Consider the following 14,910-nt stretch of genomic DNA (forward strand, 5'->3'; position numbering starts at 1 on the left):
TAATACCAACATGCCTCAAACGAATCCATGCAAAAACTATATGCAGTGGTGGTACTTCTATGTTCATCGGCCCTAATACACGTGTTATTGTGTGCCACAACATGGGATTCTATTATAGAACTGGTTGACAAAAAGGAAAAGAATAATTTCCTTATTCTATTAGTGAGGATTTTTTGATGTTTCTTAAACAAAAAAAATTATGTCTTTATTTTACTGGGGTCAGCTGACCCCCTACTCCCTTACGAAAAATAAAATGCATAATATTCGCATTTAATGTGTATTACAGAGTAATTTCATTTTTTCAATTATTTAATCATTTCATTTTATCAAGTTCAATGTTAGCTACATTAGTCAACGTTTATATGTTTCGATGCAACGACAAGATGTTATTTGTAACAAGTAGTTTTGTTGGTTAGTTAATTGATCACATTTAATTCATGAAATAACAGTGTTAGTGCCATTCTTCCGTCTCCCGTTGATGATAGTTACCACAGTCTAGTTGGGCCGTTGACTTATAAAAAATCTAAATATTTGGTTTTTGGTTCATGGACCTTTTATTTATTAAATATCTGTATATTTGGCTTTTAGTTCCTGATTTATCTTAGATATTAATATAAATATTCATTCTATTCAATCGGTCCTATCATTGCAGGCTTTATACAGTATAATTGATTTTTCATTGGGTTGGAGCATCATCACAACGCCATATATAAGAGCAATACTCCATCGATGAAAAACTATTTTAACGTATTTTTCTTATGTTACAATGTAATTTTCATCAATAATAAGTTTTATTTTGTTTTTAAAATCAATCAGTTTGTAGAAAGACAACCGGAAACAAAATATTTGAAATATCTAAAAGGTCTAAGATGAGATACTTTCTTCTTGTTTTTCTCCCATTTTTCTTTTGTTTTCCTATATTATTTTTATAATGTGATACCAGAGGTTAAAATTTAAAATCTCTTTTGACAATGTTATTCGAACAGTATTTAGTCATAATGTAATAATATAATAACTGATTTATCATATTATTCATATGTAATATATTTTATAATAATCAATGTCTCATACAATTCAAAGATAAAATATCGACCAAAGATGTAAAATTCTAGTTTTTGAGAAGGTGAAAAACATCCCACTCATATCTCTTGGTAGGGGGGTTATCAGGACTAGAAAAGTAGATACCATCTTCTCTAGCAATCCACTTACACTGATTGTCAGTATGATAGCACTTTGAAGGGTAAAGTCCATCGTAAAGTGCATCAATCTCTTGGTGATGTTTGAAATTATCAGGACCTTGGCTCATTGTACAAAATTTGAAAATACATCACCTAAAGTAAACTCATATTCTTCCCCGATTTTCAGAAGATGCTCCCCTTCAACGTTGTCACAACGAACTTTGAGGAGTTTGTTGTGTTTCAACTCGTTGCGAAACGTGTTTCCGTTTCCATCTAGCTTATTAAAACCATTGCTTAGGCTGATGCATAGGCCCAAAAAAATCAGTACTATCAAGAGATTGTTCATTTGTTTAGTCTACTATATTTTCGAGACAGACTAAATTTCTTTAGATGTTTTTAATGTTTCTACACTACATATGTTGTGGTATTTATATTTCACAGTTTGTAACATGGAATATGAATTTGTTGTGTTCCGGTTTGGTTGCTTAACGGGACATTATGATTTTTTGCCAAATATAAAAGTTTTTTTCTAATCACAAAAAGAAAAGTATCTACAAAATATTTCATACATTTTTAGGGTATATATAATAGGAAAGATCTGATAGCAATCTTTACTTTGGGGAAAAAAAGGTATTGGACTTTCAGAATCTGTGAAAAGTTTAGAAATAAAAAATAATACTGACAGAGACAATTTTAATCATAATTAAAAATTATGTCATTTATCAATTATATTTGTTTTTTGGTTGGAATGTAAGTATGAAATTTTCAGAACTTATACATAAGCGAAATGATTCAGAAGAAATAGAAACGATTAAGTAATAAGTTTTTTAAAAAATACATACTCTTTGATTCGAACAGACCCAATCAACATTATCAAGTGATAGAACTGACGAAAGCACGACATATCTAATGATATGTTTATTAGATTTCATGAGATAATGCATGAGCTAATGTAAATATATCGAGCCTTTTCATATAGTTGAGGGTATATAAATTTCATCGTTTCATATAGTTGAGGTTATATAAATTTCACAACTTATTACTTATAGAATCAAATTGTTATTATAGAATTGGATCATACAGTATTTGCAATTATAAACCATTTTGATAACTAGATTATTTATTGAATCATTGTAACTATTGGTTGTTTATTATAGTTATTGGTATGTATCTATATCTATATCTATATATATAATTGAGTTTGCTTTCTCCTGGGGCATGACAGCTAGGATCCAGTGTGGAAACTCAAGCCTTCTTGCGTGGACACGTCAGCAACTCACTGTTTCACTAAGTGTGCTTTCTATTGTTTGGGCTTAGAGTTGGGCCTTCATGTTCTTCGTTTTCTTCCATCGGCAGAGGGACGGTTCAGTAACGGTGGTTTTTGATTTATTCGTCTTAAATCATTCAGAGGGACGGATTCCTCTTTCCGTCGGTGTTTATCCTCCAATAAAAAGGTCAGACTTCAACTCCCAACATCAATCCTTTTCGCTGACTCCTCTCTGTCACTTGAGCTTCCTCCGACAACAGGTATGTCAAACCCGCTTCTCGCTTCTGGTCCTTTTTCTGCAACCACCGTGAAGATTTCGAAGCCTCCTTTGGATTCTGTAGAGGAGGTGCCCGCTAAATATTCAACGGAAAGCTCCGCGTCTGATAATGAAGGAGACAAGACTGATTTGCCAACCATCACGAAAATATTTTTTTCAGTATGCGAAGTTGGTTAATGGAACTTGGATCAGAAACAGATCGAGAGAGAAGGCGAAACATATTGGGATTCGGTAGTAGTTGCTGGTTAGATCCTCTGAAGCTCGAATCTTTATTTCAGATCTTCACTCATGTTCTGAAATTTGTAGTATTGTTTTGTTTCGAAGTAATACTGTCTGAACAAAACGATGTAGGACTAAAACTGGATAACGTCAGTCAAGGCTATGTTATGAAGAAGCTTCTTGCATTGCAAAGATGAGTGACTGCTTGTGTAATGTATGCTATTGCTTTGCTTATAGATGCAAATAGGAGAAAGTGGCTTGGAGATAACCCAGAAACAACTACTAATGCAGTTTTTTGTTGATGAAAAGTGGAGGCCGAGTTATATATGCTGGAAGTCTACGACATCACTCACAAATCTCGACTACTTTGAGGTGAATCATATGTCTTTCTCCTTCTCTTGGCTATATCCATTGGAGACTTTGGAGTAATAGTACTAAAAGCCTTATTATGCAGTTTTGTTGCAGGGATTCAAAATATCAAGGACGGATACACTCCTGCAACGTGTATTAGACCTGAGAGTTTCTTCCACTGTCATTACCGGAATATCGATTTCTACTTCAGGAGAACTCAGGAGCTAATCAAAGAGCTCAGTACTCCACCACCAGAATCGGAAGTTCTCTACTTCCAAACTACGTACTCCCAGCCATTTTTGATAATTTTTGTATGAAGTGTGTGTGAGTGATTGTAAGGTTGTTTTCGCAGAGTACTTAGATCGGAAAGGCTGTTAATGGTTTGAGGAAACATGGCTCTGATAAGATTCGCCAACTTGCAAAGACTTTGATTGGGTATGAGTTATTGATTCTTGGGATTCTTTATAAAGTTTGACACTTTCTTACTCTTTTAGAATATGGCAATGAGTTTTCTATTTTTTTTGATGCAGAGAGTGGAAGGAGCTGGTTGATCAGTGGGTGAACACCACCAAACAAATCGCTGGTACATTACACTTTCTTTCTATTCTTTTACTGTCTCATGAGGAATTCATGTCTTAACAGTTTTATTGATTTCTTGAATCGGGTCCATGGTCTTTGGTTCTAATTTCTTTTTTGTTTGTTAAAAACAGGTGCTCAAGGTACACCAGAGTCTGCTAATCCCTCTGTAGTTGATGAAGAAGAAGAACATGAGTTTCCATCCTTCCGTACGGTGTGATATTTTTACACGGAAGCAAACACTTTTGAAATGTTAAATGGAAGTAAGATACCCTCAGTACAATGACATCTGGTTTTTCATGGCAATATTGGTTTTGGGCGTTGTACAGTATGGTCACATCTCAAGTAGGAGACAGGGATTTGATAGTGCAGATCGCTGGTGTCGGAGACATGAGCCTTAAAAACGTTTGAAAGATAGGTTCTGGTTCGAACATGACTTCTTACCATCTGTAGCTGACGTCCACATAGGATAGATAGTGATCTTTATCTTTGCTTATGATATCAAGTTTTTCAACGTACATCCCTTTGTTTCTCCACCTTTGAAATGAACTTCTTACATTAAAAATTACATTCAAAACATGCTTTTTGTGTGTAATAATGAAATTTGTGGTCAGGTTCTTGATGGTAAGCCATACAACATAAGATGCTATGTGGTATGGCACATGTTATTACTACACATAATTTTTTTTTTAACAAATACCAACATCGACATACAACTTAGGGCCTGACTGGTGTAACCGCAGCGGTTGCGGTTGCGGTTGCGGGAGTTTGCGGGTGCGGGTGGTTGCGGTTTTAAGCGTTTTCTAGAGATTTGTACGACTGGTACAGCTGTTAGAAATTGTTGCGTTTGCGGGACTCTTATGACTGGTAAACTACCAAACGCAACATCTGTTAAATAATAATTTAACAATATTTACATTTTATATAATTATAAAAATATTAAAAATCATAAAAATATGATAAATAAAAATTTATATTTATAAAATCATATTATTCAATTTTAAAAATTATAGAAAATATTTTAGTTTTGAATTTTTATAATATAAATTGAAATATAATATGAATACATTTTACAATTTCTATTATTTCAATTGAAAATTTTTATTGGATATTTTTAGTATTATTTTTATTTATTCTGTTTTTAAAGAAAAAAATTTACCCTCCGCAACCGCCCGCAACCACAAACGCTAGCTGGAACCAGCTTTTGATTTTAAGAGGTTCGGAGCGGTTTGAAGCGATTTGTAGCGTTTTCTATGATTGTTTCGAAACGCCAACAACCGCTATGAACCGCAAAAGCTGTGTTTGCGGGTGGTAGCGGAAAAACCAGTCAGCACCTTAGGCATTCAAGATTAATAGTCGTAATGTTTGGACTAATACAGTAAACCCACACAACCTTTATATATAAAAACAATGCAATATCCCACAATTTCCCAAATTCTAGCAAAAAATAAAATAAAAAATATCCCACAATTTCTACAACTAAATTCGCAATTACACTAAATGCAAAAGAATCATATGCAAGACTGGTCCAGACCAAAAATGAACAAAAACCTGTAAATGTTAAAACAAACTTCAAAATTTCCAGCAGATGTTAGTTTTTAATAGAATGATGTGAATTGTAAAATTAAATAATGTATATATTGTTGACAAAAATAATAATGTATACATTGTTTATAATTAATGCAAAATTTTTAAATAAATGGTGGTAAACATTATTATTTTGTAATGCATAAACTTTTAAGTTTGGTCATAAAAAGAGCCTCTAAAAAGTTAATAACAAAAATAGATTTGATTAAATATGCAAAAAACTTTTATACTCTAGATACATAACTATAAATAAACAGATAAATAAATAAATAAATAAATAATTTTTATTGTTTTAATTATGTGTTTCAAACTCGAATTTTTAATATAAAATCAATTTCTGAAATTTATTTTTATTGTTTTTAACTTTTAAAAAATTTCATTTTGAAATTCGAAAATTCTTTTCGAAACTGTTATCAAAAATATTTTAAATTTTCTAACTTTTAATTTTTAAAATTGTAAACTACTAACAAAATTTTAAACTCCAACCCTTTGACTCTAAACTTTATATCTAAATTAGTTAACCAAGCATAAATCTATATTTGTCTGTTTAATGAAATATTTTAGTCATTTTTACTTTTGCAGGTTATATTTGTGACCAAAAATTTTAGAGTTATAATAAAATATTTATGTTATAACAATGATAAAAATATAATAATTATATGTCTGCTCTTTTGTAGTGGGCAAACCTCAAAAGTAGACAATTGTGATTTGTTTCTATTAATCACATGAATACAATACTACAGAAATAAATAATTAAAATGTGATGTGTGGACCTGAAAGTTTTAAAATATAATTAATACTAATTATATCTATAATAATTCATATTTCAAATTATGAAATAAGTATCCCGCCCGTAGGGCGGGCCAATCCTAGTACTTATATATAATACATAGGTAAAAATATATTTCTCACAAATAAGATTTGTTGTCCATTAATACGATAAATATGTCATTATTAATTTAAAAGTTACATTTTTCTACATTATAGTTACAATATCAAATAAACTACAAAAAAATAAACTGCTACTATAGAATTGAGTCACATTAATTAATTTGGTATTATGATTCATTTTGCACTTGCTGAGATTGTTTGAAGGAACCAAAGCTGACCTCCAACCTAATACTGACTTGATTTGCTTGTCTTGGGGATTGGTATACAAGGGATAGGAATCCTCTTGCAAGTCTGGAAGGTAAAAAGTCTGTGTGCTTTGGTTCCCTTCCTTCTCTCTCTTCAGTATCTCAAAGATGTAAGTTTTAAGTTACAAAAGATTGATATGACTTCTTGAGAGGCAGAGGGGTAGGAGTGTCTCCTGCGACCCCATTATTCTAAATCTCAAGGATGATCATACATTGTGGAAACGAGGGATATGTAAATTACATGTGACCCCATTATTCGCTACACTTTGTCAAAATGTATGAGTTACAAATGCAATGTCAATGAGATATACTAGATGACCTGTGTTGTCTCTACGAAGGTTCGAATTAACAAACACAAATGATCTTTTTTTTTTTAATTGGGTTTTTTTTTGTAATGATGTGTGTTTCTGTGTTTGGTCTGATTGTGGTCCAAAGCTTTATGTTATTTTGAGGGATACTTATGGTTATCGAGTTTCGGTGGTTGACTTACTCTGTTCTGCTAAAAATAGAAACTTTTCTTTAAGATTACATCAACAAACACAACCGCCGCAGATGAACTTGCTTCACGGTGTCCCGACGGGTTTACGACAACAGCTTCCTGTGGGTAATGGAATGAGCATTCAGCAACAGATTGCCGCTGTTCGAGCCGGACATAGTGGAATGTTGATGACGACTCAAGCTGGCCAGCAGCCACAATCATCCACCAGGCAGACAGTGTTACCAAACCGCATGTCCAAAAGAAGTGGTGGTTTCTCAGGAAGGAGCAGCAGAGTGTTACCTACAAGTTACACCAACCACTCATCAAGCTCCTTGGGCTTCAACAGCTTCCAACAAGAACTCCCTGTGAACATCTTCCCCTTAGCGAGTGCACCAGGTTTATTATCTGTTCGGAAACCACATTCTTCTTCTACTTCTTACCAAGAAGAGGTTAACAGCTCAGAACCATGTTTCACCACCTAGCTACGACGTGTTCTCCAACATACATAACGATTGGGATCTGCAGACTATCGGAATCTCCCTTGACGCAGAATCAGTAGCGTTCTCGAGTTCAGAAGCTTACTCTACTACTACTAGGACCGTGATCAGGGACTCGAACCGGTACGGCTGGCGGCTCTTTGTGTCGTTCGGTTTGATCTGGACTCCGGTTGTGTAAGTGTACGAGAGGAAGATGCCGTTGCATAGGATCGCGTCGGGGGAGATCGGTGGTGGTGGTGATGATGGTGGAGTTTTGGGCTGAGACGACGCTAGTTGAATCGTTGTGAAGAGAGACAGGAGTAGGATCCATGAGATGAGTTTTTGAGTTGAACCCATGAGAATCGTACTTTCTCTCTCTACTCAGAAAGATCTTTGTCTTTTTGGACTTTTATGTAATTAAAATTAAGATTCTTTTTTCTTATTTGAAGAGATGATGAAGAGACCGCGTTAAAATTAAGATTCTTTTTTCTTATTTGATATGACTTCTTGAGAGGCAGAGGGGTAGGAGTGTCTCCTGCGACCCATTATTCTAAATCTCAAGGATGATCATACATTGTGAAAACGAGGGATATGTAAATTACATGTGACCCCATTATTCGCTACACTTTGTCAAAATGTATGAGTTACAAAGGCAATGTCAATGAGATAGACTAGATGACATGTGTTGGCATCGAAACCTTTTGAAATTGAAATTAATAAGAGATTCAGAGAAAAGAGATGAGGGGAGAAAGGGATCAGAGAAGACTACCTATGTGTTCAGAAACTTGTTTGAGTTGAATCCATGTGTCCTTTGATCGAGGTTAGTAGAGGGGATTGTCAGAGAAAGGAAGCTCTAAAGGTGAGACAAAGCCAAGCCATGTCTTCTTCTTCAACTCCCTATCTCCCTCTTCCTAGATTTGAAGAAACGGCGTGTTGTTTGGTCTGTTGAGTTGCATCAGCAGTTTGTTGCTGCTGTTAATCAGCTCGGTGTCGAAAGTAAGACTTGAAAAAAAAAAGCTTCTTTACATTTGCATTTTGTTGAAAATAATAACGTTTTGAGTGTGTCTAATAGATTCTTTATATGTGCTGTAGAGGCGGTTCCTAAGAAAATCTTGGAGCTGATGAATGTTCCTGGACTAATGCGAGAGAACGTAGCCAGTCACCTCCAGAAATACAGGATCTATCTAAGACGGCTTGGGGGAGTAGTAGTATCGCAGCACCAAGGCAACTTAAACAACTCGTTTATGACCGGCTTTGGTCCTCTTTCGTCGTTGAATGGGTTTGATCTTCAAGCGTTAGCAGTAACAGGAGGTCAGCTTCCTGATCAGAGCCTTGCACAGCTCCAAGCCGCTGGTTTATCCCGGTCAGGATTGCCTGACGAAGAGAGAAGCATCTTCAGCTTTGACAACTCGAAAACAAGAATACATCAACAAACACAACCGCCGCAGATGAACTTGCTTCACGGTGTCCCGACAGGTTTATGACAACAGCTTCCAGTGGGTAATGGAATGAGCATTCAACAACAGATTGCCGATGTTTGAGCCGGACATAGTGGAATGCTGCTGATGACTCAAGCTGGCCAGCAGCCACAATCATCCACCAGGCAGACAATGTTACCAAACCGCATGTCCGAGAGAAGTGGTTTCTCAGGAAGGAGCAGCAGAGTGTTTATCTACGAGTTACACCTGTAGAAGCCGGAAAACCGAATCAAATAAACGATATTATAAATGTGGGATGTTAAGGAAAGAAACGATTGAATATACGAAATAAAACCGGAACGGTAAACGTTTTCACAAACGATGATGGAGTCGAGATATGATATCTCTTTCCTTAACTCTTTATATTCACTCCGTAGTGAGATGGAACTGTACGAATATAGAGTCCAAGGATAAAACCATGGCGACGATTCACGCTTCACTCGTGAATGCCCTATCGAACTATAAATGCTACGAAACACTTTCGAAACTAATGACTTACGCTAAGGGAATTTTGCTGTGATCTCGAAGTGAAAAAGTTAAGAAATGAGGAAGACATTCGCTCTGTTTATAAAGGGAAACGAGAGCTCAGTTGGTTCCGCAAAAGAAGGCACGTGCGCACGAGGCGTGAGACTCGGGAAGTTGCTCGACGTGCGGAGAGGGGGAGAGATCGTTGGGCAAAAAATCTGGATAAGATTTTGTTCGAATTTTTTTAAGTATATTCGTTTTCAAACGAAAAATAAAACACAAAAAATTTTGGTTTGGCCCAATAATTTTTTTAACCAAAACTTGGTCCAAAAAAATCTTATTAGGCCGGAGGCCCTCCACCAAGACTCAAAACCCCCAACGCCCATGCCGAGCCGGGAAAGACGGTCGGACGGACGCGCGCGCGTGTGGGGACTTCCTCTCACCCTGAATCGTTTGAACACTGGTATCACATGTCCAAATATATACATCTCAGCTTTGCTTCTTCTTGTCGATGTGGGGCAAGTTCCCTTCTTCCTCATTTAATCGTGCCATTAGGGCTTTAACTTAGACAAACCCATTGGCCCATTTCTCTTCACTCCTTTGCCAATTAAAATTGGTCCAACAACACCAACCACTCGTCAAGCTCCTTAGCCTTCAACAGCTTCCCCTTAGCGAGTTCACCAGGTTTATTATCTGTTCGGAAACCACATTCTTCTTCTTCTTCTTACCAAGAAGAGGTTAACAGCTCGGGACCAGGTTTCACCACCCCTAGCTACGACATGTACTCCAATAGACATAACGATTGGGATCTGCAGACTATCGGAATCTCCCTTGACGCAGAATCAATAGCGTTCTCGAGTTCAGAAGCTTACTCTACTACTACTTCTTCCATGTCAAGAACCAATGACCATGGCCGTAACCAGCCACTGGTGTCACGTCATCAGGTTTGATATTCTGAACGCACAATCACAACTTTTAGCAATAGAGTTTGCGTTTCAAATTGATATATATATATATATATATATATATAACAGTTTCTGACGCTTTCTTTCATGATTACGCAAACTACCATCAATTAACCTGAATATAATGATCAATGAGTACATACACTTGTAAGGATAAGTTGATAACAAGTCAACTTTTGGATACAGTTTTATAATGTTTCTCTATAACAAGAAGTTGTAATTGAAACGTTGACTTAAACGACAGAAGTTTGTAACACATATCTTGTGTTGATACAGGAAGGAATTGCACCTGTTGATACCGAGTTCGACTTTGACGCATATACGATCGATGATATCCCGGTTTGATTGGAACAAACCGAAGGGACTATAGGAGATTGATTTGTAATGTTATCATTATACTACCATTTGCTAATAACAGTATAACCATTTTGGTGAAATTTTTTTCAATGTTACATAATCTGCGTGAGATTTTAAATGCAGATTATAACAGAAATTGTTTGTATTAAACTTTTTGTAATGTTAGGAGTTAATATGTTACTCTCCTAAGAGAATTATAAGTAGTAGTTTGTATTAAATAAATCTCACGCTGCACAAAAGCACCCACCACCACTAGTAGTTTTTAACATCATATACTCTTTCTAAACCCAAAGAATCAAGAGAGCTAACACCAAGAGAAGAAAGGTGTAGTAGACACCACGTCCTGTGCGACCACTGCTCGAAGGTAGCATAGAAGGAAGCGAACATTCCTGACCGTTGAAGAACACTTTGGTCGGATACCCATCTCCAGCCCCAACTTTGATCTTAGTATTCAGTTTCTTGGTGAAAGAGATAACAGACTGCTGCTTACCGGGCACCCGATAGTCCTTACTCGGGTTCTTCCCATCCACCTCAGCAACGAGATAGTTCAGACCAGGAAGCCCTTCCATCAAGATAGTAGTGTTCTTTCCGTTGACAGCAACCAACGTTCCGTTGAAGGAGTAAGCCTTCTCGTAATCCGGCGCAGCATTCTTCAGCTCGACGGCGGCGGACCAGTCAGCGAAGTTGGTTCCTCCCCAGTTAAAGATCGTGATCCTAGCGGACCATCCGCGACGATAGTCAGTGGCAAGGTGCCAGTTTATGCTGACCCCAGTTGTCTCCACATGGCAACGGCGTTGGAACGCTCCTGTGTTTCAACCCTGCCCAAATTTTAGCGAACTCGGTTCGGTTCTCAAATGGGATGAGAAGAGCTTGTGGAGGTAGGAGAAGCGCTGGGGAAGTAGTGCTGCACGTTCTACCATCGACTATCTGGCCGGAACAGCCTCCGCAAGCGCAGGTTTTACAAGGGACGATGGAGTCGTTGAGGTAAGAAGAGAAAGACACGCAGCAGCTAGGCTGAGCCGGTTGAGAGATGTTGCAAACCACTTGCCAGCTGGCGTATGCGGTCCGGTTCCAAGGCAAACCGCTCGAATCAGGGAGCTCGCTGGACTTGACTCTAACGGGAGGTCCACATTTGTACTCAGGGTTGAGGTTGTTCCCTTTGATGCGCCAGCTCTGAGGCGGAGTGATGGCAGACATGTTGACATCAGGAGGCATTTTGTAAACCTCCATCTGAAAAACAGACTTGGACTTGTCCGGATCCGTGGAAGGAGACAAGATGGTTCCGTTTCTGCAGCAGTAGGGTTTAAGTCCGAGGTTTGAGTCGTTGTACTTGGTCAGAGGGAGGTCTATGATGTTCGGCGATTTCGCACAGCTTAGGACGTTGGAGAAGTCGACTCCAGTGTAGTATTTTCCCTGCGGGCCGTTTATGCAAGCAGATGAATCTACTACGCTGGGGTAAGCTCCTTTGGTTTGGAAGATGAACTCGTTTTTCATCCATTGGAAACTTAGTTCCCAGTTGTCGAGACGACCGAGTGGGTTGTGATTCTCTATGGTGACCTGCGCCCAGTAGCTTGTTGGATATGGTCTGGTTATATCGTACATGATGGTTAAGTCTCCTTTTCGCTTTGGGAGAAAATTTGTAAGAGTGGGGGCTGTTTTGTTTTTAGTACTAGGCATGCAACATACTTCCAGAACATTGTCACCTGAATAGAATCAGAGGGAATTGATTATAAATTGTCAGTAAAAGTAAAAACATACTTTACAGGAGTCTAAGAAAGACTCAAGCCCACAACACAAACAAGATTCATATACAAGTTTTTTTAGAAAGACAGAAACATTCTACGAAGCAGCCTAAAAGGTCTAATTTGATATGCTATTGAATACTAATTCAAACATGTGACAAGAAATCTACAAAAGCAATAGACTTTTTCAACGAATGATTTAAAATAATAAAATAGAACTGAACGTTTCTTGAATATTCTTTTACACTTTCTAGTGATTTCTTAGTGAGATTAGCAAAGACAAGATCACACAAAGCAAAAATTCTCTTACCAAACATATTGAATTAATCAAACTCAAAAATGTAAAACAAAATCAGTTCTCATTTACAGAACATTATTTCAAGATTTGATTAGTGTTTTTTTTTTTCTTATCAAACATATTGAATAATCAAACTTAAAAATGTAAAACAAAATCAATTTTCATTTACATAACATTATTTCAAGATTTGATTAATGTTTTTTTTTGTAAGTACCTAGTTTATTGGCTTTGGGACATGACCAACCATCGTTAAGAAGAGTGATGTTCTTAGGAAGCGGAACACCAGGCGGGGCAACACCAAACTGAGTACCCACGAGCTCCACACGTGCCTCCATCTGCGTGATGTCACCCGCCGTCATAATCGCCGACTTCAAATCCGCGGCGGGAAACCCGCGAAGGTCGTACCGTTCTCGACGCTGACGGGGAGGGTAGACCCGTCGGCGAGGATCGCGTTGGAGGCGGAGACGAGGATCTCCTTGTGAGCGAACCCGACGAAGACGAGCCACGACTTGAGCTCGTCTCTGCCGTTGTTTAGGACCGTGATCAGGGACTCGAACCGGTACGCCTGGCGGCTCTTTGTGTCGTTCGGTTTGATCTGGACTCCGGTTGTGTAAGTGTACGAGAGGAAGATGCCGTTGCAGAGGATTGCGTCGGGGGAGATCGGTGGTGGTGGTGGTGGACCTGGTGGTGCAGTTTTGTTTGCGTCGGGGGAGATCGGTGGTGGTTGTGGTGGAGTTTTGGGCTGGGGCTGAGACGACGTTAGTTGAATCGTTGTGAAGAGAGACAGCAGTAGGATCCATGAGATGAGTTTTTGAGTTGAACCCATGAGAATCGTACTTCTCTCTCTACTCAGAAAAAGATCTTTGTCTTTTTGGATTTTTATGTAATTAAAATTAAGATTCTTATTTGAAGCGATGATGAAGAGACCGCGTTAGAGAAGAGAACAGGTTTATAGTAGACGCTGTAATTAAAATTTATGTCCGCGTTCACATTTGGTGTTTGTTTGATTGCTTTCTTGGTGGTCCCTTTTTTAGAATTATTCAAAAGTTTCGTGTTTCTTGTTGCAGTAAACAAAAGGTTACAAAAAGAAATTATGTAAGAGGATGATGGTATTCTTATTAAAATTACAAATGGGAACATTTATTTCCGCGTCGATTCAAATCGATGTGTAGAAACTTAGTTCAGAAAATATCTGTTCACAATATTTGTGAAAATAACTTTTTGGCAGGGATTTATTATGAAAAATATTTCTTACTACCTACTTGATCAATGTCAAAGTCTCAAAAATAGTATATGATTTCCTGTGAAGATTTTTATACTCACTTTCCTTCTGAATTAGTGAAAATTCAAAAAATGGAAAACGTGTTTTCTAATTTCAGTAATTACTGATTTCATTCAAAAAAAGCTGTCTTCCTAAATCTACTAAAGTTTTTTATTGACAGCTGCTTTTTTTGACGGCCATTGACAGCTGTTTATACATTAAAACTTGTGTAACTTATTTTAACTTTTCACCGTTTTTACTTTAAAAAAAAAAAATATTATTTTTTGATAACCAAACTTTTACTAAAATTCAAATTGAAATCTACTTAGTTTATGTTGTTTTTTTATAAACAACTATTAATTAACTCCTCTTGCCTAGTGAAGATTTTTATACTCACTTTCTTTTTGGATTAGTGAAAATTCAAAAACTGGAAAACATATTTTCTAATTTCAGTAATTACTGATTTCATTCGAAAGAAGCTGTTTTCCTAAATCTACTAAAATTTTTCATTGACAACTGCTTTTTTTTACGGCCATTGACAGCTGCTTATACGTTAAAACTTGTGTAACTTATTTTAACGTTTAACCGTTTTTACTTTTTTTAAAAAAATATTATTTTTTTTGATAACCAAACTTTTACTAAAATTCAAACTGAAATCTACTTAGTTTATGTTGTTTTTTTTATAAACAACTATTAATTAACTCCTCTTGCCTAACAATTTTCAAACACACATAACGTCTTGCTCTTACTTCAGGAACTAATCTATAGTTTAAAAGAATAAGAGTTTCTTCATACATTG

At 36.8% G+C, this 14,910-nt stretch overlaps 1 protein-coding gene, 1 long non-coding RNA gene and 1 pseudogene across 6 annotated transcripts; 2 read left to right on the top strand and 1 right to left on the bottom strand.

Moving 5' to 3' along the window:
• Window positions 1-2,536: 2,536 nt before the first annotated feature.
• LOC130502714 (uncharacterized) lies at window positions 2,537-4,485 on the top strand. Of its 5 annotated transcripts, none has more exons than XR_008940400.1 (8): window positions 2,540-2,705; window positions 2,787-2,966; window positions 3,047-3,155; window positions 3,251-3,313; window positions 3,407-3,727; window positions 3,823-3,875; window positions 4,003-4,082; window positions 4,198-4,485. It is a non-coding gene; the product is annotated as an uncharacterized LOC130502714 (long non-coding RNA). The 5 variants fall into 5 exon arrangements; XR_008940399.1 differs by having other exon boundaries at window positions 2,541-2,705; window positions 3,074-3,155; XR_008940402.1 differs by having other exon boundaries at window positions 2,537-2,705; window positions 2,759-3,155.
• Window positions 4,486-7,143: 2,658 nt separating this feature from the next.
• LOC108807673 (two-component response regulator ARR1-like) lies at window positions 7,144-11,013 on the top strand (annotated as a pseudogene).
• A 47-nt stretch (window positions 11,014-11,060) lies between these two features.
• LOC108812875 (COBRA-like protein 8) lies at window positions 11,061-13,807 on the bottom strand. The gene is given in 4 exon segments (XM_018585260.2): window positions 11,061-11,581; window positions 11,583-12,513; window positions 13,065-13,244; window positions 13,247-13,807. Coding segments are annotated over 4 exon segments (2,031 nt in total). The 5' UTR covers window positions 13,677-13,807; the 3' UTR covers window positions 11,061-11,091.
• Between the last annotated feature and the right edge of the window lie 1,103 nt (window positions 13,808-14,910).

This window comes from Raphanus sativus, unplaced genomic scaffold (assembly GCF_000801105.2).
Source record: "Raphanus sativus cultivar WK10039 unplaced genomic scaffold, ASM80110v3 Scaffold0675, whole genome shotgun sequence".
NCBI classification, from domain to species: domain Eukaryota; kingdom Viridiplantae; phylum Streptophyta; class Magnoliopsida; order Brassicales; family Brassicaceae; genus Raphanus; species Raphanus sativus.